This window comes from Balaenoptera borealis (genome assembly GCF_965194805.1).
Source record: "Balaenoptera borealis genome assembly, chromosome: 8".
Taxonomy (NCBI): Eukaryota; Metazoa; Chordata; class Mammalia; order Artiodactyla; family Balaenopteridae; genus Balaenoptera; species Balaenoptera borealis.
The window spans coordinates 87,504,831-87,528,866 of NC_138865.1; the positions used below are offsets into that span (position 1 = coordinate 87,504,831).

The 24,036-nt window shown below is 47.9% G+C and overlaps 1 protein-coding gene across 14 annotated transcripts in view; it reads right to left on the minus strand.

The window, feature by feature from the left end:
- Window positions 1–24,036, minus strand: part of FBXO10 (F-box protein 10) — an 82,746-nt gene that overhangs the window by 19,652 nt on the left and 39,058 nt on the right. For 5 of the 14 annotated variants that reach the window (XM_082403840.1, XM_082403837.1, XM_082403843.1 and 2 more), the window contains 7 exons: window positions 20,417–20,566; window positions 17,760–17,896; window positions 12,990–13,060; window positions 11,176–11,328; window positions 9,728–9,997; window positions 7,676–7,986; window positions 6,371–6,592 (listed from right to left, as the gene is read on the minus strand). In XM_082403840.1, coding sequence (XP_082259966.1) covers window positions 6,371–6,592; window positions 7,676–7,986; window positions 9,728–9,997; window positions 11,176–11,328; window positions 12,990–13,060; window positions 17,760–17,896; window positions 20,417–20,566 — 1,314 coding nt within the window. The other 9 variants (XM_082403841.1, XM_082403845.1, XM_082403846.1 and 6 more) reach the window with 6 other exon arrangements.

Here is a 24,036-nt window from a genome sequence, read left to right on the forward strand (position 1 = left end):
TAGCTTTTCATTTATAGTAGTGAAGTAATGTAAACATTTCTTTTTAGTTAAGTTCCTGGATAGGGTCCTGGAATGGAAAAAGGACACTAGGTAATGACTAAGGAAATATGAATAAACTGTGGACTTTCTACTGGCTCATTAACTTTGACAAATGTACCATACTAATGTAAGGTGTTAATAACAGGGAAGCTCGGCAGGAAGGGTAGTAAGGGAACTCTCTACCGCCTATCTCCTCACTTTTTCTGTAAATCTAAAACTTCTAGACAGTCTTCAATAAGGGGTGCTGGGAAAACTGGATAGCTACATGTAAAAGAATGAAATTAGAACATTTTTTTGTGTATGGTTTTAGAAAAACTCTAATGGATTAAAGACCTAAACGTTAAGACCTGAAACCATGAAACTCCTAGAAGAAAACACAGGCAGAACACACTTTGACATAAATCGTGCAATATTTTTTGGAGCTGTCTCCTAAGGCAAAGGAAACAAAAGCAAAAATAAACAAATGGGACCCAATTAAACTTAAAAGCTTTTGCACAGCAAAGGAAACCATAGACAAAACAAAAAGACAACCTACTGAATGGGAGAAAGTATTTGCAAGTGATATGACCAATAAAGGGTTAATATCCATAATGTATATAAAGCTCATACAACTCAACATCAAAAAAATAAACAACCTGATTAAAAAATGGTCAGAAAACCTAAAAAGACATTTTTCCAAAGAAGATACAGATAGTTAACAGGCACATGAAGAGATGCTCAACATCGCTAGTCATCAGAGAAATGCAAATCAAAACCACAATGAAATATCACCTCACACCTGTCAGAATGGCTATCATCACCACAAATAACAAATGTTGGTGAGAACATGGAGAAAAGGGAACCTTTGTGCACTGTTGGTGGGAATGTATACTGGGGCAGCCACTATGGAAGACAGTATGGTGTTTACTCAAAAGACTAAAAATAGAACTACCATATGATCCAGCAATTCTACTCCTGGGTATATATCTGAAGAAAATGAAAACGCTAATTTGAAAAGATACATGCACCCCGATGTTCGCAGCAGCATTATTCATAATAGCCAAGATATGGAAACAACCTAAGTATCCATCAACAGATGAATGGATAAAGAAGATGTGGTATATATATATACACAATGGAATACTACTCAGCCATAAAAGATAATGAAATTTTGCCATTTGCAACAAGGATGCACTTGGATGCTGATTCACTTTGTTATAAAGCAGAAACTAACACACCATTGTAAAGCAATTATACTCCAATAAAGATGTTAAAAAAAAAAAGATGCACTTGGAGGGTATTGTGCTTAGTGAAATAAGTCAGAGAAAGGCAAATGCTGTATGATATCACATGTGGAATCTAAAAAATAAACTAGTGAATATAACAGAACAACATACTCTCATATGTAGAGAACAAATTAGTGGTTACCAGTGGGAGGGGGAAGGGGAGAGGGGCAAGGCTAGGGTAGGGGATTAAGAGGTATAAACTACTATGTATAAAATAAATAAGCTACAAGGATATATTGTACAGCACAGGGAATATAGCCAATATTTTATAAATGGAGTATAACCTTTAAAAATTGTGAATCACTGTGTTGTACACCTAAAATATACATTATACATCAACTATACCTGTTAATAAAAAGACTTAAGAGAAAAAATTCTAAAAAATAAAGTCTTTTTAATTAAAAGAGGATTTAAAGAAAAATATTAAGTACTAGCTTTCTCCTCAAGTGACATGTGGATATGGCAAACACTGTAAGATGCTAAGTGACTGAAGCTGGGAAAAATGTGGTCATGGATCTCAGGTCATCCACACCAGGGACCTCACTGTTACTCTTCACACAGCCCAAGGGGCAGGCAGGACTGCAACTACAGTCCCTGACTGACACGTGAGGACACAGACCTTGGAACTTGGAATCAGGTGGGAACAAGCTGGATGGACAAGATGGCCCTGGTCTCCTGTCTCCTTCAGTGGAAGCAAGCAGTGGTGCCTCGGGGGGGCGGAGTGGTGAGAGGCCTACATCCAGCGCTCAGGAACCCTAGCACATACCCAGACCAAGGAAAGTACCCCGAAAAGTGCCTCCTTTAAAATACAGAACTTTATTTTGGTTGCTGAGATTTTCATAAGCACTTGGTTCACAGAAAAGTCATTCGTTACAAAATAATAAAAGGCAGCATTTTGTACAGCGACTCACACTGGGGCCATAGATTAGTGCAAAGGATAGTGCTGGGGATGGGAGGGGCCCACGCTCTTGTGCCCGAAGTCCTCAGGGGGTAGCCAGTGCTCCTGGCTCCCTCTAGCCCAACCTACTCCACCCGGGAGAGCAGCACCGGGGGCCTGGCAGAACCAGCCTGGGAAGCCATCTGTGAGGTGCACGACAGTTACGCTACCAGGCTGGTGAGGCCCCACATGAAGGGCCGGGTGGGCGGGGGACTGTTCAGGCTGAGCCAGGCCTGCGTCGGGCCCCCTTCCTAGAGCAGTGGGTCTGAGCCTGCCTGGCTCTGGAACCTTAACACATTCACAGTTGGGTTCAGCACAGCCCTTTGGGAGCCAGCCTTCCTCTCCTCACTCAGGCTGCTAACCCTACCCCCTGGGCTGGGGACTGGGGACACAGGTGGTGACCCTAATGGAGCTAGCTTACAGGCAGGTCAGTGGGACAGGGATGGGCCCAGGTAACTCCTAAGCAAGGCAGAATATACCCTGTGGGGGCAGAGAAAGGGCAGGGGAGGCTCAGAGAGGGCAGAGCACTGCCATCCGGGTGGCAGTGTCGAGCCTGGAAGAATGGGTGGGACCTAGGCATGTGTAGCTGGCGAGGAGGGTGCACCCAGAAGAGGGGAGAGCATGAGCCAAGGCACAGAGTGGGAAACCTTGGTAGGGTTAGTAAAGGCAGGTGGTCATCCATGAGAATGTGGACACAGACGAGGGCCCTAGGCACCTCGGTCTCCGCCAGTCTTGCGCCCAGGAGGGGCGGCTGGTTTGGGTGTGCTTGTGGGATTCGAATCCTCCCTGTGCAGCAAGCGCTGAGCCAATGTCCTCCTGAATCTGGGAGCAACTTGAAGGTAGAGCAGTCAGGTGCACCCCTGCACCACCCAGCCCAGCACGCGTCTGCACACCTAAGCCACTTGAAGGAAGCCTTCTCCACACGCCCCTTCCTGTTTTCAGCATGCCCCTGTCATCCCTGGGGCAGCCTTTCAAGAGGGGCTCCTTATCCCAAGCCCCTTCCTCCCTCACAGGTCCATGTTCAAGAGAACTGTGTCCTTACGGAAACTAAACCCAACTCCTCCAGCCTCCCCAGGCAGCAGGGTGGGTGTGGCAGTGTCCCCGGAGGGTCAAAAGTGAGGTCTAGGAAAGGGGAAAATCTGGGGCTCTTTCCATCTCACTAGAATCACTTCTCTCCCTTAGAAGTAAATCCGTTCTTCCCTGAGAAGATTCTGGGTTTGGTGTATATAAAACGCAGTTCCCTGTAACTCAAACAGAAAACCCTGACCAAGGTTTTCATTATCGATTTCCCCAACTTTTCATAATCTCTATAAGAGCTCGAGGGACTAGAAACCCACCAACTTTGGTTCCCCTTTTCTCCTCGAAAAATAATTCCAGGGAATTCCCTGGCAGTCCAGTGGTTAGGACACCGCACTTTCACTGCTGAGGGCCTGGGTTCAATCCCTGGTCGGGGAACTAAGATCCCATAAGCCACATGGCGCGGCCAAAAAAAACAACCAACCAACAAAAAATCCAAGTTCTTTCCTGCTGAGGGCTGTGGAGCCAAAGGGTTTTGAAGGTACCTTGTTCTTAGTCCACAGAAGACTTGGGAGCTTGTTTTTCAGGGCGGTGATAAGGAGACCAGGAGCCTTCACAAGCACTAATTCTTCCATCCCAAAGGCCACAACCTCTCAGCTTGGCTGGGCAGGGCCCGAGCCTGAGCAGGGTATGTGCTTCCTTCTCAGAGTCTGAGGACAGCCCCCAGCTGCCCCACTCCGTGGCTCTCCATTCTTACAGGATGGTGCAGAAGATGCTGCGTTTGCTGTGGTAACCACCTTCCACATGGGCTGTGATCCTGGTTGCCATGGCTGTCACCTTCTGCCCACTGTGGGCAGCAGAGGGGCCTCGGAGAGAGTTTTCAAGGTGAGGCCGTGCTGGTGGGTTCGCCAGGCGCCACGTATCAGACCTGGAGGTGCAAAATGAGAGCGAACCCTTTGGGAGTCTAGAGCATTTGCTGAATGCCCTGCACAAACTTACTTTTGGCTTTGTTTAAATCTGGGTATAGGTTGCATCTCCCTAGTTAAGTGATAGCAAAAGGAGGTGGAACATGTGCAAAACTAATTCTAGTTCTAGCTCTACCTTCAGATCTACACGTAACCTTGGATAGGTTCCCTCTTGTCCTCTATTTCCCCATCTTTAAACAAGGATCTAGATAAGACCAGTGGCTTGCTTTTCTTTCATTCCCCCAGCCCCATTTTTTTCCCCACCTGTATGACCGTAAATGTCATGCAAGCTCTATTCATAGTCACCAAAAAATTAGAAACCACCTAAATACGCTTCAGCTGATGAACAGATAAACCGTGTGGTACGTCCATACAACAGAACACCACTCAGCAACAAAAAGAATGAATGACAGATGCCACAGGTCAATCTGGGATACACTGGGCTAAGTGTTAAGAAGCCAGACTCAAAAGACTGCACACTGTGTTATTTCTTTTATATGACATTCTGGAAAGTGCAGATCTATATGGGACAGAAGTTGGTGGATTTCCAGTCCCTCGAGCTCTTGTGGAGATTACGAAGGGTTGGGGAAAATCAAATGGTAGTGATGTTTTGATTAGGGCTTTCTGTCCTAAGTTACAAGGAACCTGTCCTGAGTTACAAGGGATCGCCTCTTACACACATCAAATCCTAAATTGCTTAAGCCAGCAACATTGGCTTTTACATATTTTTATGATAATAATATTACGAGTGGGACTGTAAAGATATGGGTAGAGTCAGAGGCTGGCTACTGTGGGGTGAGTAAAAGCCTGGGGCTATGTTCAAAGATCTGCAAGCATTTGCGTTTGGCAGCAGAGCGAGCTCCTGAGAAGAAGCGATGAAAAGAGAGGAAATTAGGAGCGGACAGTGCACAGGGGACAATGCCAGGCCAACAGGTCTGGGCTGTACCCTGTACCCTGGGGTCTCCAAAGCCGGAGGAGGAAGTGGACCCCAGGGAGTCTACAATATGATCTGCTGGGATTTGGGAAGACAATATTAGAATTTCTACTTATATCATACTTTATAAGTTATGACTATATAAATAAACATACTGAGGGGGTTTCCTCAAAAAATATTTGTTACTGAGAAAGTGTATAATAAAAAAACAGAGTAGAGATCATTACTATAGAAAAAGAGGCTCCATCCAGGGTTTCTGACCATGCATGTGACGTGGCCAGAGCTGATTTAGAAAGGTTACTCTGGCAGGATGCAGAGGACAGCCTGCAGGTCGGGGGTAGCCCAAGCGCAGGGGGACCAGGCAGGAAGCTGCTGCAACAGGACAGAAGGATTAACAGTGCAGGAGTGATACCAACAACAATGGTATCAATAATAATTACTAATTATTATTATTTTTGCAACCAGTATGGCAAAGTATCAACCAACCAGAACGGAGTCCATCCATAAACAACTGAAACAGCAGTAATGGGAACAGGAGCCATGGGTCAGGGTGAGGGGTGCTGACCCGAACAAGGGTGGCAGCAGTTGGGAAGAGGAGGTGCCAGGTACAAGAACACTTTAGAAGCAGAATCAAGAGAACCTGGTAGCTGACTGAACTTCAGTGTCAGGGAGAAGGAGAGGCAGAGGTTTTGCTGTTGGAACAGAATGGATGGTGATGTCATCAAAATGGGGAACAGGGAAGGACAAGGGTTTGGGGAAGGTGAGTGTGAAGCAACTGTACACTGAGGCAGAAATACCAGAAACAAGGGGCAACAGCGGCCACAGCAATGAACACTTATATGATACCTCAGATATGCTGCTAGGTCACATGATCTTATTTAAACTGGTGCTACAAAGCAGACATTATTAACTGGATTTTACTAAGGCTCAGAGATGTTGAGTAACTTGCCCAAGGTCACACAGCCAGTAACTGGCAGAGGTGAGATTTGAAACCACATACCCCTGACTATTTTAAAGCTTATTCCCTCCTAGGGAGTCAGGCTCAGGTCCTCAGCCCAGGCCTGACACAAAACCCAAGCACAGGCCTTTACCTGACCAGAGCCGAAAGCTAGCAGGACTAGGGAACAAGGGCAGCTGCAGTCTCTGAGCCTGGCTTCCCCAGTGACCTCATTGTGCTTCTAGAAGATTGGTTTAGGCAACCCCATGCACTTACTTTTTCTTGAAGACCAAGAACTTGTTGTTCTGCATGATGCATTCTTGGTTGTTTGAGATCTGCTGAAAGATGGTCTTGTTGGTCTTGCCCTGGAAGACGGTGTTCTCCTGCAGCAGAGCCTTGGCATGGCCCTGCACGGCAATGCCGTAGGCCCGGAATGAATGGATCCGGTTCTTTATTACCTGGGAGAGGCAGCCAGAGCTTGTCACACCTCAGGGACTCCTAGACTGGTAGGGGAGCCAGGTAAGTGAATCACCAGTTATAAAACTGAGGGGTAAGAGCATGCTAGGTAGGTCAGCATTGAGCCATGCAAGCTCAGGGAAAGGCTATCGAGACCAGCCCAGAGAGAACCAGGAAAGGCTTTCTGGAGGAGGTGATGGGTAAGCGGTAGGAGTTTATCAGGTACAGAGCAGAGGAGAGTTGTTCCAGGAAGAAGGAACAATATGCAAAGACCCAGCAGATGGGGTGTGAGCCACTGGCAACCCAACTGAGGCAACAGCGAGCCCTCCTCCCCTCCTCTGCTCCCACAGTGCTCGGACGCAAAGCCAAGGGATTCCTTACTCCTTGCTAAAGTCACTGATTCATGAAGTCACAAAGCCGAAAAAAGGCTTTGCGACTGTAACTTCACAAGGGCAGGGACTGGGTTTGTCTGGCTCAACACTGAAACCCTAGCACCCAGCTCAGTGCTTTGCATAAAAACGGAGCTCGGAGCTCAAGGTCCTGTGGGGAGGAAAAACAGGCAAAGGAACAGACACAGAGCACTGTGGAAAGTGCCCTGTGAAGGGTGGGCATAAGCACCTCAGAAGTACAAAAAAAGGGCACCTCAAACAGCCTGGGGGGTCAGGAAGGGCTTCCAGAAGAAAGGGAGAGCCAAGCTGTAGGACTTGGTAGGTAGGAAAAGGGGAGAGAAGGCTACTCCAGGTATACAGGGAACAGTGGGTGCCAAGGCCCCGAGGCAAGACTTCTCTCCATTAAGCACCTACTGCATACCAGGTCCTGTGCGAGATTATTCTGTTAGGAGAAGAGAGCTAAAATAGCCCAGATCTTGAGCTGAAGACCACAAAGATACCTCGGGTGGCACCCCCGCCCCAGCTTCCTGCCAGTACCCCCTGTTCATCCTTCAGGGCCCAGTTCCCGCATCCCCTCCAGCGTGAAGTTCCCCTGCATCTCCCAGGCTGGGTTTTGGCAGCACCCTTGCAGAGTGCTGAGGGTTTAAGGTTCTGCTTCTCAGCAGAGAGGGCACAAGGGCTCTCCTAGGGCCATGCCCTGCATAGGCACACACACCACACACACACACATACACACCTTCGTGTCGGACGTGGGCAGCAGCTGCAGCCCGCTACCCCGGTTGCCAATGATGTCGTTTTCAATGACAGTGCTGTCACCCTTGGTGATGATGCCATGGCCTCTGTTGTCATAGATACCATTGCCTCGGAACTCCACTTTGCACTGGGCCTCGACCTTGACCCCACTCTGGTGATTGCAGGAGATGCTGTTGTTGGCCACACGGGTGAGCTGGCTGCTCTGGGCCACAGTGATGCCTCTGTCCCCGTTAGCATGGATCACGTTGGTGATGACATGCAGCACCTCACTACTCTGGACATAGAGTCCTGAAGCTGTGGGTAGAGGGGTTGGGAGCAGAGAAAGCACAGGGTGGTCCCAGGGTCACTGCTGACAATACCACTAGGAAAAGCCTTCCCAGAATTGTGCACCCAGGAGAGGGGGAGGGGGAGGAGAGGCAGCAACATGCAGAACCAGCCCTTGGGGGTTGCATCTTCCAAGCTGAATGACAGAGCAGGAGGAAACCCAGGACCAGCAAGGAAACTCTGTTCCTTCTGCACCAAGTCCTCATTGAAGTGGCCAGGGAAACATGATGTGAGGAGATTCCTTAGGCTCAGCTGGTCACCTGGCCCAGGCTCTCATCCTGTGCTGGCATGCCTCCTACAGCAGCCTCACCCTACCGCCATCTGCACCACCTGTGACAGGAGGCCACTACCTGCTCAAGGCTGCCCATCCACCTCTAGACAGACAGATCCACCTGCTAGAAAGCTGTTGTTTGTTTTGCTTCCCATTCTGAGCTAGAATCTGCCTCCCTACTATTCTGGGAAGTTTTCTTATTTCTTAAGAAATAAGAAATTTCTTAGCGACACTATGTGTTTGTAGAAAAAAAGCACAAAACCAGCAGGCTTAGAGCCGCGTGGGGAGAGGCAGCATGGCAGGTGGACCCGGGGTGAGGAGGCGTTCTCCCCAGTGCTAAGAGGCACCGGCAGCACCGGGAGGAGGCTGTGGGAGGATGCCCACTGTGGGGTCATGTGGGAGCAGTCTGAGCTGTGAGCTTGCAAGCCCGAACCTTTTGGTGCCAACTGCCTGTTGCTTCTCCTGGCTTGGTTGAGAACAGCAAAAATAAATCAAGTATTTGTGAATTTATGTGGCTTTGCTTGTCCTACTGGACAGCACGGCCATGTAGAGGAAACCCTGAACTGGGAGGGGACAGAACTCATTTTCCGGATAAGTGGGCTGGGGCCACGGGCTACCCATCTCCCTGCCTCTGCCACTCCCAGGGGGATGAGCTTACTAGGGCCCAGGGACCTCTTTTTAACAAGGCTTCCTCCATCAGCCCCTCAGAGTAATTCTGATAATCAGCCAGGTTTGGGAGCTGTGGAGTTGGATGAACTTCACAATAATTTTTTTTCCAATTCAATAAACATCAAACACCTACTATCATTTTTTTAATCAAGTTTAAGATAACATGGATTTTAAATACTCTTATTTTCTGTGTTCTCTAAGAAAGAAAACCACTGCCAATTAAACCATGATATGCCATCAGCTGTAAGGTGCATCTCATCAGAGATGTTAAAATGTGAAAAATGTGTCTCAGAATTGATTGGAAACGTGTCTGCCAGGTGTGGGATTGGTACTCAGGGGAGGGGGCACCAACAGGAGTGGGATTCAGTTCCTTGCCTCAAGTTCACAGCCTGTCAGAGTTGATGAAACAGCCACAGAAACAAATACAATCCCAGCCCCCCTAACAAGTGCCACTGGGGCTGGGGGAGAGGACAGGTCAAAGGAGAGAAGGACAGAGGGTGAGGGTGAATTTGCAGTGGGCTCCGAGGTCTGAGTTATTTGGGACGTGTGGATGGGAGAAAGGGAATTTCAGGCAAGAGAAACAGCAAGAGAAAGGCAGGGTGGGGTGGGTGGGAACAGAAAAGAATGGATTCATGTCAGCGGCACGTGAAGTCCAGGGCGCTGGGGTACCGGGCAAGTGGCTGAAGGAAGTGGCTGATGAGGCTGGAAGGGCCTTAGGGCAGGCAGAGCACAGGAGGCCCTGGAGCAGGGGCTGCGGGGAGGGGCACTCACCTCCGTTGTGATTAACAGTGTTAGACTCGACCAGAGCTGCGGTGATGGGCCGGCGCAGCAGGTCGTCATCCTTCTCCAGCTCCGTCTCCCAGAGGGTGGCGTCCCCGTCCTCGCCGAAGTTCTCCTGGGCCCCGTGGCCTCCAGGGGACTCCCCGGAGCCATCCTTCTGGCTGAACACTGCCACTCCATACAGGCCATTGTAGCTGACGTGGTTGCTGGTGACGTGGGGCAGGCTGGACGACATCATCCACACACCACAGCCCTTATTAGCTGGGACAGTGAAAGGAGCTGGTCACTGAGGCTGAGTGATGGGCGAGGCAGCACCCTGTGCCTCCCCGAGAGGGGAAGCAGGAAAGGCGCTGGCCTGGAGACAGAGTCCCTGATTTGCAAATGGCCTCGGACAAGTCACTTTAGGGCCTGGCTGCAGGCTTCTCCTTCATACAAGAGGGGTAATAACAGGTCAGTCTCACAACTGCAATCATTCCATGGGGTGTAAAAGTGCTCTGGGAACTGTCAAGGCCCCACTTCCAGATGAGAAGCACACAAGCCCATGGTGACACTGTCAAAGGGGCCCTCAGAGCTCATCCAGCCCAACTCCTCCCTGCACAGAGATGGAGGTGGCCTCAGTTTGAGTTCCAGCCCTACCACTTCCTAGCTGTGTGACACTGAGCAGGTTATTGAACTTCTCTGTGCCTCAGTTTCCTCACCTTTAAAACGGGGTTACAGGAATTCCCTGGAGGTCCAGTGGTTAGGACTCCACGCTTCCACTGCAGGGGGGCATGGGTTCAATCCCTGGTTGGGGAACTAAGATCCTGTAAGCCACGCAGTGTGGCCAAAAAATTAATTAAAAAATAAAATAAAATGGGTTTAATAACTGTACCTACCTCAGAAGGTAGTCATGAGGATTAAATGTGCTAATGCATATAAAGGGCTCAGCAAGAGTCCAGCGCCTGAATGTAGGTTAGTATAATTATTATTATTATTAGAGATGCAGTCCAGAAAGATGGAAGCTTTGCCCAAAGTCACAGAATGAGTGAGAACACTTTTCCTTCTACGATTACCCTATTTCTCCCATTATATTTTTAGTTCTCTGGATCAAAAGAAAGGATAAGAGAAGTTAGATGTCTATGTGTGAGGAATTAAATGGCCCTGGCCTTATGCAAGATCTACTCCTGCCTTTTGCTGTTTTAAGTGGGGGATAAAGCCCTCTGCTTTGCTGACCCCATGGGGTCAATCTGGATTAGAAGGTGATTTATGAGAGCCTCGTGCCTTCTGTGAGGGTCTATGTGGCTGTGACCCGAGATGGATGCTATTCTTTAAGATGAGGTCTCTGAGGCCCAGGGAAAGGCGGCAACTTTCTCAGGACCCACAGGCTGGAGATGGAACCTGGGCTGCCTGCCTCCAGACTGGGCTGGGCCCCAAACCCCTCCCCAGGAATGCGCCCTCACCGTAGATGGTGTTTCCTTCTAGCAGGCCTTTGCCTTCATCCCCGACAACAACACCATCGGAATAGCCAAAGCAGATGAGGTTGCTCCTGAGGATGGGGACCCCTCCTCGGCGGATGTCCACACCTCCCCACTGATTCTCTCGGATGACATTTTCTATGGGAAGAGGCAGAAAAGAGGGTCAAGAGTCACCTACAGTGCTGGCAACGAGGACTTGGATAGCTGATAGAAAGGCAAGTTTGGACAAGGACGCCTAGGCCTTCCCGTCAGCAGTCAGCACCCCGAACCTTGTCTGGTGTTTGACTTTCTAGGGACTTGTCTACTGTCTGCTTTCCTCAAGGGCAAGGTTCGTGTCTGTCTTGTGGTCTCCTATATCCCCAGCATCCACTGTACCCAGCGGCCTGGAGGATTGATGACTAAGAACAGACTGGCTTTAGAGTCCCTGGACCAAGGCCAGGCAGGACTGTCTGTCCTGGGGGGCTGTCCTTGGGAGGGCTGAAGCAGAATCCAGCCATTCCCCCACACGCCTGGGAAGGCGCTAGCCTGTCCTTCTCAGCCTCAGCTCTGGACTGACCACAGCCTTCCTCTCCTCTCCCCTCCACCATGTCTCTGGGAGTGAGTGGGCTGAAGAGCCACAAGTTAGAAGGGGTGTCCTGGGGCACTGCTGCCCCAGCATGGTGGCAGGGCAGACTCTCAGCCTCCTGCGACAGGACTGCAATGGCGCATGAGACCCTGTGAGGCTGGCCCCTCCCTGCCTGCCTCTGGGACCCCATCTCATACTCCTTGCCCCTTGCTCACCACACTGCAGTCAAATGAGCAACCTCTGTGCTCCTCAGGCATGCAAAGTCTGTTCCCACAGGTAGCCCTGTGTGGAATCCTCGTTCTTTTCCTGGGCTCCTTCCCATCATCCAGCTTCTGGCTTACATGTCACCTTCTCAGAAAGGCCTGCCCTGACCATACAATACTAAATACCCACACAGTTCCTCTATCACCTTATTTTAATTATCTGTAAAGCACTTATCACCCTCAGATATGACTTTCCTTGGGAAAAAAAATGCTTTTGTTTTTTTTCCCCTCCTAAAATGTCAGTTCCTGACGGCAGAAATCATGTTTTGTTCACTGCTGTATCCCCAGCTCCTGCATACAGCGTGTGCTCAAAAAACGTCCGATAAATGAAGGAAGGCTGGATCCAGTCAGAGGGATTCACTGGCCCAATATTTACTGAATCTCCTTAATGTCCTAGGTATGGCTATGCTCTGTGCTGAGGCTACACTGACGTACCAGACAGACTTGATCCTTGCCTTTTAGGACACAGCAAAGGAGACGGACATTAAACAGATCACAAGAAATTAAGGAAAATGTCCTGCAGAGCAGGCCTACTGGGTAGAGTGAGTGTAGATGTATAATGGGAGGTCAGGGCAGACTTCCCCCAGGAAGTGACACTTAGGCTGAGACTCAAAGAATGAGCAGGAGTTGGCCAGGCAGAGGGGAAAGGGGGGTGGACTGCCAGAGCAGGCACAAGCCCGTAAAAGCCAAGAGGAGGGATTCAGACAGTTTGTGTGGCATGAATGTTTCTGACAGTGTTATGTCAGAAACAGCCATCCATTCAGATCCTGTAAGCACCAGGCCTGGCAAAGAGCAGACCCTCTCTCCCTGCCTGATAAGCATGGCCAGTGCGTGGAGCCGGCATCCCCAAGTGCTAGCCACTATCAAGGAGGCCAGTCTGTCGAGGTGAAGGACTGGGTGGGTGGGAAGCCTGGGACGTTGGCGTGGCTGTGGTCACCGGGGGCTGCGGCTCCAGGCAGTCCCACCCCTACCTGTGATGAGGCCTCTGCCATTCTCATTCACAGCTATGCCGGCTGCACTGCCCTTGAAAATGTGGTTCCGGCTAGAATGGAAGGAGAAGACAAAAGGTGAGACCAGACCAATGTCATGTATCAAAGACAAAGCCCATCCAAGGTGCCTGCCTTCTTTTGTGGGCTTCCCAGATGACTCAGGTCCACAGGGGGATGAAGCACCTCCTCAAGCCCCAGAAGCCAGGCAGTTAGCAATCTTCAGTTACCACTGACCCCAAACAACCTACAACTATGCCACAGAAGCACATATCATTATATCCATGTCTCTGCAGCCTCTCTGGACTGTTATCCATATATAAACACCATTTTATTATTTTATTTTTTATTGACGTACAGTTGCTGTACCATATTATCTTAAGTTGCAGGTGTACAATATAGTGATTCATGATTTTTAAAGGTTATACTCCATTTATAGATATTATAAAATATTGGCTATATTCCCTGTGTTACACAATATACCCTTGTAGCTTATTTTATACCTAATAGTTTGTACCTCTTACTCCCCCACCTCTATATTGCCCCTCCCCCCTCCCCACTGGTAACCACTAGCTTGTTCTCTACATCTGTGAGTCTGCCTCTTTTTTTGTTATATTCACTAGTTTGTTGCATTTTTTTAGATTCCACATATAAGTGATATCATACAGTATTTGTCTTTCTCTATTTCACTTAGCATAATGCCCTCCAAGTCCATCCATGTTGCTGCAAATGCAAAATTTCATTCTTTTTTATGGCTGAGTAGTATTCCATTGTGTTTATATACCACATCTTCTTTATCCACTCCTCTGTTGATGGACACTTAGGCTGCTTCCATATCTTGGCTATTGTGAATGATGCTACTATGAACACTGGAGTGCATGTATCTTTTTGAGTTAGTGTTTTTGTTTTCGGATATATACCTAGGAATGGAATTGCTGGGTCATACGGTAGTTCTATTTTTAGTTTTTGGAGAAACCTCTGTACTGTTTTCCACAGTGGCTGCCCCAATTTACATTCCACCAACAGTGTACAAGGGTTCCCTTTTTTCCACATTCTTGCCAATACTTGTTATTCGTATAAACGCCATTTTAAACAAATGTCATCATGGTGCACGATCACAGGTAAAGTCTTGGTAGTGTCAAGAATTTCTAGGAGGCTGTGTTAAGCTTGTTTGGGAGTGATTTATGTCCCTGAATCAGATTCTGCCTGTAACAAGCCTACCGTCTTCTGTTTGTATCCAGCAGCTACTCTTTAGCTTATTTTCTGTTAACTCAGTTGCCTATCCACTGAATGAAAACATAAAATAATGACATGCCTTATAAGAAGAAAATCAGATTTTAAAAAGCGGGTTTTAAGAACATCAGACAACACATATGTGAAACCCCATGGGCTGGGCTACACACAGCCCTACTACCATGGCAAGGCCTCATAAATGAGTTCCTTAGAACCAGACACCTGAGCATGTTAAAGGACGTGCATTTCTCTCCGGTCTCTCTACCTTGGTTTCTTGCCTGTAAATACAGAGCCAGTCACACCCAGACCCTAGCAGAACTGGGTTATTCCTGGAGCATACAGATTTGCTGTTTGTTACTTTTACTACCAGGAATGCTGTGTTCTCCTTCCATACTGGAGGGGCACCGGCCCCCTCTCTTAGGAGGTGCCCTCCTACTTCCTACCATGCATGCAGTGGAAGGATTTAGATCCAAATATTCACCTGGCTCTTCAGAGCCTAACACAGGGCCTGGCTCCTCACAGAACCCCACTGATTAGTAGTTGGCTGATAAGTCTTCCCATCTCCTAGGGCAGGGTCCAAATGGTTTACTTCCTTCGGGGGAAGTCAAATGCCAACTGCATCTGCATTATGTGTTTGGAGTAGAACAAGGTTAAAAACATCCTTATGTTTTTATTACGACAGATCTGAAGTATCTGCTTTGATGTGATTACAATTTAATCAGCTGATGGTTACTCTGGGCTTCTAGAATTCAGGGTCAGATGCAGTCCCTGGGCAAGGCACGCCTCATCCATATTTCTGAAAGCTGTGCCATAGCAGCAAATGCATGAGTGGTATACTTTTAATACAAATCTCACTTACCTTCAGAAAGGATCCATGGCCACTTGGAGAAACATGTATGTGTGTGTACATAGGGTGGGCAGAACAAAGATAAAAGAGGTATCAGAAAACAGTAGGAAAAGGGGACAGATCATTGTTCCAAGAACCAAGGATGGGATATTAACGACAGATGAGCCAGTCTGAGTCCTGTGCTTCCTTGCAGCCAAGGCAAAAAAAGAGAAACACCACAGGTTATATAACTCACCAGCAAAAAAATATGCTGTGGTTTGCCTTATCTAGGCCACTTCAGGGATCTCGAAATTCATTCTGTACCCTCCCACAGATCCCTATCCGCCATCACAAAGAAACATAAAGGAAAAAAGCACAACCTATTCTCTCAAAGCGACTGCTTTAAAAACCCAAGACACTGATCTGGTTGTAATATTCCTTGCTCAAAACCCTTCAACAGTTCACCAGCACCCGCAAGTTCTGGGTGTATGGCTGCTGTAACAAATTACCACAAACTTAATGGCTTAGAACAACACAAATTCATTATCTTCCAGTTTAGGAGGCCAGAAGTCCAAAATGGATCTGATGGGGCTAAATCAAGGTGCCAGCAGATGTGTATTCCTTCTGGAGGCTCTAGGGAAGAATCTATTTCTTGTCTTTTCCAGCTTCTAGAGGCTGCCCATATTTCCTGGCCTGTGGCCTCATCACTCTGACCTCTGCTTCTGTTGATACATTTCCTTCTCTCTGACTCTGACTCTCCTGCTTCCCTCTTCTAAGGACCCTTGTGATGACACTGGGCCCACCTGCATAACCCAGGATACTCTCCCCATCTCAACGTACTTAGTCACATCTGCAAAGTCTCTTCTGCCTTGTAAGACAGCATATGCACAGGTTCCAAGCATTAGGAAATGGATACATCTGGAGGGCCATTATTCTACCCACCACACTTGGTATTCGAGGTCCTCCATGCTCCAGCATCAACCCCACTTTGTAGGCTGATCATCTACTCAACCCCCCCGGGCATCACATGCCCAGACATAACACCATATTTTTTACACCATTTCCCCCGGACATACCCCAAATTTCACTGCCCCAGGCCCAGAATGCCTTTTCTATGGCCATAAAATCCACCTCATCCTTCAAGCACAACTCAAATGTCAGCGCCCCACGTGCCCTGCCCTGACTTGCTCAGCTGAAATTGTGGCTGGGCTCCTTCTGCACCTGCATGAAGACCTATAAAGCATATGCTTTGGTGAGTCTTCCCTCATGGCTCCTGTCTCCAGAATGAGACTGCATGCTCCACAGAGCAGAGACTATTTGTACACACTTTTTATACTGCTGTCCCTTTACATGGAATAAACCCTCCAATGTGTGTTAAATGAATGACATGCATACATGCAAACCCATACTCTTATCTTAGGGCAATAATGCAAAAGATGGAAAAAGAGCTCTGTGATCACTAACTGTTTTCAGTAAGCTGTCTATAACAGTGAAAAAATAGACGCCTAGCAGTAATAGGTCCCACAAGCCATGCGGCGTGGCCAAAAAAAAAAAAAAAAAAAAAAAAAAAAAAAATCCAGAGGAACAGTAATAGGACTGATTCAAAAATGAGGGAATATCAAAACAATGGAACAGTTCTGAAACTGTCCAAAGTGATAAATACAAAGGTCCTGCAACAGCTTGGAAAAGTACACATGGAATAATGCAGGGAAAAACTCTCAGAATACATTTGCTAAACATTAATGCCAGTGATTTTTGTAAACTGCAGACATAACTATGTGGGTCTTCTACTCAAAACCTTAACGTTCAAGCTGCAGTGACCAAAGGACCCAAGATTATCACGGACAGTCCCAACTTAAGATGTTTTATACTAATGTCACAACTTGTGTCAGACTTTTTCTCAAGCGCCAGTGGGCCGTGTGCTACCCCTGAATCTGCTGCACTCTGCTGCTTTACTCATGCTGCTTCCTTTACTAGGAATGTCCACTCCCCATCTCCATGAGAGTCCAAGCTCTACCCATATTTCAAAGTCTAACTCCAATGCCGCCTCCCAAATGAGGCCTCCCACAGCCCCCTAGTCAGAATGATTCCCCCTCTCTTGGTACCACTTTGATAGTATTTAACACAGTCTGCGCCATATGACAGATGAGAAGGCAAATCCATGGCCCCTCCCACCTACAGCTTACACCACTGATTGATCACGGCATGCTTTCATGCTGAGGTCAGATGTAGCCTCCAGATCTTAATACAGCATCCCAGGTAGCCACAATCAACTGACCAGAGTTGTCAGGTGAGTTGAAATCTCTATGCCATTCCTATCTTAGCATTATTTCTGAGCACACATGTCCTCCAGACTAAAGTAAGCTCCTAGGGAGCGGAGTCTGCCCTTGTTTACCTTTGTTATCATTATTAGAAGTGCTCAGTTATGTTTGCTGAATAGAATGGCCCCACCTAGTTAACTGGAAGGAAACACAGACACAAAAGCACAGAACACAGATGCAATACCACAAAAGGTTGTGTGACTGAGGTGGGATTATGGGTGAAGTCTGTCTCTTCCCTGCTTGCATCTGTACAGTTGTTTTCATAAACAAAAATGGTTTCAAATGAAGCAAAGACAGAGAGTAGGGAAACACAGAGATCAGAGAGGAAAGAGGGACCATGGGTGAGCAGGATGGTCTGGGTACAGTGGCACATACCTCACGACTGGATTTCCGTGGTACAGGATGTAAATGCCAGCCTCCTTGTTTGAAAAGATTTGATTGTTCCGGATGATGCCTTTCCCATTGCCAAGGACAACAATGCCAGAGCGAAGGCCGTGGTGGATCTGGTTACACTGCAAGTGAACATGAGACACCACAGAAGGCAGCTCAGACACGCCACTGAGAAGCAGAGTGCTCACTGCTGCCCCACAGCAGGGCCAGGATGAACCAGCAGAGAAAACTACATTGCTGGAAGATCCCTAGCACAAAACAAAGTGAATGGGCTTCCCTGGTGGCGCGGTGGTTAAGAATCCACCTGCCAATGCAGGGGACATGGGTTCGAGCCCTGGTCAGGGAAGATCCCACATGCCGTGGAGCAACTAAGCCCACGCGCCACAACTACTGAGCCTGTGCTCTAGAGCCCGCGAGCCACAACTACTGAGCCTGTGTGCCACAACTACTGAAGCCTGTGCACCTAGAGCCTGTGCTCCACAAGAGAGGCCACCACAGTGAGAAGCCTGCGCACCGCAATGAAGAGTAGCCCCCACTTGTCGCAACTAGAGAAAGCCCGTGCGCAGCAACAAAGACCCAATGTAGCCAAAAAGTAAAAAAATAAAAACAAATAAATACAATTTTTTAAAAAAGAAACAACAACAACAAAACAAAGTGAATGGACGCGGCCCTGCCCTCTCTGCACAGGTGCACACATTGACACCTATGAGGGAGACTCCCAAGAGAGGAGTCTTCCCCACCCAGACTCTTGGTATGTAGTTATGCTGGCACTTACTGCTGAGGGCTCCTGCCCTTCATCTGCAATGCACACTACTGAAAATTTCTGAGCCTCCAAAGAGTTCCCAAAACACACGATCATTGGCTAGGCCATGTCACCCCAGGGCCCAGGGCGCCCACCTCTCAGGAAGGGGGCAGTGCCCCAGTACATGGGAACTCTAAGCGCAGTCCCAAGGGGCCACCCAGGGAAGGAGTGGGTCATTGGCTTCTAGTCTTCCCTTCTCATTCGGGGGGGACCTGTGGAAGGTACAGCCCCAGGGAGCTTAGGTTCCCATGAGGCATGAGGTCACCAGAAGGTGTACGAGCTACAAGGACCCTTGGAGATTTTCATACCGTGCAAACAGGGAAACAGGCCCAGGGTCATATAGTATGTTTGTGGCAGGGCCGGATCTGAAACCCAGTTTTTCTGTTTCTCAGTCAGTTAGTTGCTTTTGGACAGTGATGAAAATTTTAGGTTATAATAAATTATAATAAAATTGTTTCACTCTAATTGCTAATTTACAGCCTAAATACAATCCTATATTTAAACCAGAAAGCTAGCTGTTTCTCTTCCAAAATGATTTCACGGAAACAAAGTTCTAGTTTGCTTTAAAGTGTTTCATGCTGCAAGCTCTCCTATTCTTACTCACTTTTCAGATTTTCCCCTGAAGGATTTGGCAGACTCACCAGGGTAACCGCTGCCTACAGAAGTCCCTCACAGGGTTGAAAAGCACAAGGAGAGAGGTGTAAGCAATGGTATTTCTATCCTACACTGTTTCACAAAGGCAGGTAATACTCCCTTCCCCCTCCACCTGCTAAACTGTCCTGTCCCCCCATCCCTGGGAAGGCGAACTCCTCTCATCTCTCTGGCAACAGTGGCAATAATTTCCTAAGCCAAGGCCATGCATCAAATATCAGTTGTATGGCAGAAAGAGTGAGAGGAAGGGGCTGGCAGAGGACACTGGCCAGGCGTGTCTCTTGAAATACAGTTAAGAACTTGCCTTTCTCTGCATTTGCAAGGGCAGTCTAGATATACTGGGTTAAGAACATCCACCCTGAGTCAGACTGCCTGGATTCAAAGGCCAGCTCTAGCACTAGACGTGTGATTTAGGGCAAGGTCCCTAGCGTCTTTGTGCCTCCGTGTCTTCACCTATGAAATGGGAATAATAATAATTCTATCTCACAGGGTTGTGTAAGAGTTAAACCATGATTAAATAAATATATACCAAGTGCTTAGAACAGTATCTGGCATATAATAAGCACTATGTATAGGATGGATATTATTTTTCCAAGCCCATAAAAAGTCCACTATGTTTCTCAATTTCTGGGAAACCTGTCTCTCAGAGAAGTCCGGAGCAAAACTATGGGGCAGGTCTTTCACGTCACTGGTCTCATATTCTAGGATTTTAAGTGGTTTTCACACTGGCTAAGATCAAACTCACTATGGCCTCACGATACCCACGAAACAAGTAACCTTCAGAATAAATATCCTATGTGTCCTTTTAATAGTAAAGAATGAACTAATTTGGTGTTTTATTTTTGATCCAAGTGTCTTTCATGGCAGACATATCTTTATTCTTACCGAACTCAAAGCCCACAAGAGCATATCAGGGCTGAGGGAGGGAAGGCCCTGTGAATTTCCCTGTCTATCCAGTCCTCCTCCTTGCTGGGGAGACTGCAGGGACGTACGTGACTTATGCAAAGTCACTCTCAATACATGGAGAAAGAGACCCAGAGTCACAAGGACACACAGAGAAAAGGGCAGGAACTACCTGCAAACAGGAAGCAACAGGAATTCAAGATGGCAACATTTGCTTAAACATCCTCAGAAAAGGTTTCTGAGCACCAAGAGCCATCCTGAAAGGGCAAGAAGGTGGAGGAAGTACCAGAATGAGAGGGTTGGACTTTTTCCGGATGTCTACGCCAGCCTCTGCGTTGTCGTAAATGTTGTTGCCAGCGATCAGGCCTCCGCCCTCCAAGCGAAGAAAGATGCCTGACGCTCTGCAGTGGTGAATGTGGTTCCTGAGCATGATGATCTAGGCAGAGAAGAGAGAGCCATTCATTTTCCTGTCACAAAGGTATTTTAAAAAACTGCTTGGGGAATACCTGAGTCTTCCTTCCCGTCTGGTCCGTGCAGTTCTACCTGATACCACACCAGCCACTCTCCGCCATGTGCTCGTGAGGACTGAGCCATTTCCGTGTCCTTCCTGGCTTTGCCCTACAGGCACTGCACCAACCTCACGCCAGTTCTTTACTAAAACCTGGATGGAAGCTTGGCCCTGAGCTCCACATTCACAGCCTCTGAGCAGGATAAATAACTGGATGATGGCATGGAAAGGATGCTTAGAGAAGGTGTGATTTAGTGGTCTGCAAACTCTACATGCAGTGCAGTTACATGAAGATTTCCAGGGGTCCAAGGGCATAGCTACTTTGAATGGAATCGAGTGCCAGATCCACCACTTCCACATGTGCCTTTGCTGAACTTCACCTGCCTGAGGAAGCACCTGAGGGTAAAGTACCTCGTAGGCTGTCCTCTCCCACCTTCCCTTTTGCTTTCCACTTTTAAGACAAATACCCATTCTTGCCCGCTTTGCATCTCTCTTGCTGTATTATTATCCTGGGGTGGAAAAACCAATGGAACTCCAAGCTAAGAGACAATTACAAGTGTTGGTATAAGATAAAGAAGCCTCTTTAAAACAAGGTACCATAACTCAGTAAACAGCTTATTACGGGGATGCACTGCTACTTACATTCTCTTTTTAGCAATTCTGAAAATCTAGAATACATATTGTTTTAAACAACTATGTATTAACAATGAAATGCACTACGTTAAGGTAAATTGTGTACTAACAATAAACACTGTACTACATTAGGATAAAACTCTGGGAGGGGTAAAGTATAATGGAAGTACAATTTCAAGGAGAAGCTTTCTGCTTAGGATGGGGAAAGTTGGAAAGAGCATTGCTCCCACACTTACAACAAGAAGATACAAAAACATAACCTTTCTTGAATCCATCAGCGAGCTGAGGTTGCAGGACAACCAACTAGCCTGGAATCTAAGGGAAACAGGCACCTTCAAGGACATGAGACGTGAGTACTTGTTTGTCTGAAAAGACACAGATGCCATACTGGCCAGTAAGAAGAGTTCAGCTAACCGTTTCCATGAATTGTTAAAGGCCAGTTGTGAACTAGTGCGAGCACAGAAGCCCCGGGAGCAGCTGCATCTATTCACTTCTCCATGGACCTCGCCAGGTGCTCATGAACAAAGACTGAGGGCAGGACGAGGGACGGGAGACAGCCTCCCTCCTGGGGGGCACTTGGGGGAAAGTACAGCCAGCCACTGTGGGAAAAGTACCGCCACTGTGGGAAAAGCACTAAGCCCCTCCTGGATTTTTCTCCCCTAACTGTCCCAAAGAACAAGCCTTAAGCAGCTGGGGGAAGGGCAGCAAACCCCGTGGCTCTCAAAGGAGGGAACAGAAAAACAATAAACCCTTTACCCCTCAGGGAGGTGGGAGGAAAATATCTTGGGCCTCGATCATTAGAGCCCCCCTAGTGCTGGGGGGTGAGGCAGGACCACTGAAAAGGGCCTAGTGCCAAGGTCCTAAATCCACCGACACAGCACCTTCCTGAGACTAAGGATAAATGCCGACACGAGAGGCTCCCTACCACCCACTGTGCCACCAGGCTGGCCAGCCAGAGCCATGGCAGTGGCCTGCTGCTGGGAGGGGCAAGAGCACGGAGGAGCAGATGCAAAGGGAAGACCTAAAACAGAAAAGCCCACTGGCAAACCAGCCAAAGAAATGCAGGAGGAATCGGGAGCCTGTGGTTCACTGAAGGTAATCGTAAAAACAAAATCCAAGCGTCACAGAAGAGGCATGCCCATTCCCACACATAAACACCATTTACCTCTGTCTCCACTGTCTATACAAGATACCTCACTTCTAACTAAAAATTATCAGATACCCAAAGAAGCAAGAAAAAAAAATCATGGTCAGTGATACTTTTATTCATTCCCTCTGCCAGCCTCTACCCTCTCGGGAATGTTCTGGAGGGCAGAGGTAAGGCGGCTGCCCTCTGGCCACTGGATCAAGGCCTTGCTCCTGGCCACAGGGACCAGCTGAGTAAGCCGGCACTCCTGCCCACAGCTCCCCACTTGTATTAATGCCATTTGATATATGTGTTCCCGAAGCTGCATACTCATGAGACACCATGGGTTGTTTTAGTCAAAAGCCAGCCAAAATCAGCTTTTCAGGTTCCTTTTTGGAGACTCACTAGGAGTAGTTGGCTGCACAATTCCTGCCACAAGTTCCCTGGGGGCAACAGTTCCAGAGGGCTACAACGAAAGCTGTTTAACTTTTTGTCTCTCCTTGTCCATGACTCCAATTACCACCTGCTCCCAAGTCTGCACGTCAGGGCACATCTCTCTTCAAAGCTCCAGCCCTACGTAACCAGATGGCACCTCTGCCTGATGTCACTGATGCTCCAAACTCGACGTGCCCAGAACCGCACTCAGCATCTTTCTCTCCACATCCTAACCTTCTCGGCTTCTCAGTTCCTGCCTTTGCCTCAGCCACTCGCACCAGAAATCTAGGCTGCATAACCTCGACCACTCCCCTCCCGAGGTTCTCCTCGCCACCTCTCCGGACTGCCCTGTTCCTCCTCTCCATGTATGGACCCTAATCATCCACTGCCCCGCACTGATTGTGTCTCCAGTCTTGTTCCCCTCCACTCCACTCCACACAAAGCTGACAGAAGGAGCTTTCCAAATGCGGATCTGACCACAATTCTCTGCCTAAAATCTTGCAGTGTGTTCCCACTGCCCTCAAGACAACTCCCATCTCTCTGACAAGACACCTGCCCCTGAGCTGACTGACTCCTGCTGACTAGCCCTCACCTCACGCTCTGGCTGTTGAGGTTACTCGCGACTCCCTGAGTGTCCTGTGTCCTCTCTATGTCTGGGCCTTCCTGCATGCCTCCTTTGCCTCACAGCTTCACCCTGCCAACTCCTAGTCTTCCTAGACAGCTTGGCCAGGCACCATTCCTCTGGGAAAGATTTTTTTTTAAAGTCTTAAAAAAAAACACCAAACACATTTATGGAGTACTTGCTATGCACGAGACACACTGCTAAGCACTTTATATATATATGCATATATATGACCTCAATCAATCCTCACCACACCTTGGAGCAGGTAGTATCATTAGTCCAAAGGGCACATAGCTAATAAGGGGCAGAGCCAGAATTTGACTCAGAAGCCACACTCTTAATTAACTATGCAAGGAGGAAAGCCCTCCTTGAGGGCTCACCCCAGATCCTTTCATCGTGGTCCCCCTGAGAGCAAAGCTGTCACCCACCCCTTTTATTTGACCTTTACCTTTTATTCTCTGTTCATAGCACAGTTTTATATTGTGTTTTCAGGGTAACACCACCTGAAATCCTCTTTGGAAATGGGTAAAATACAATTAAGATGCAACTGCTATTAACCATTCTAGAAGCCTTCAAAGACCT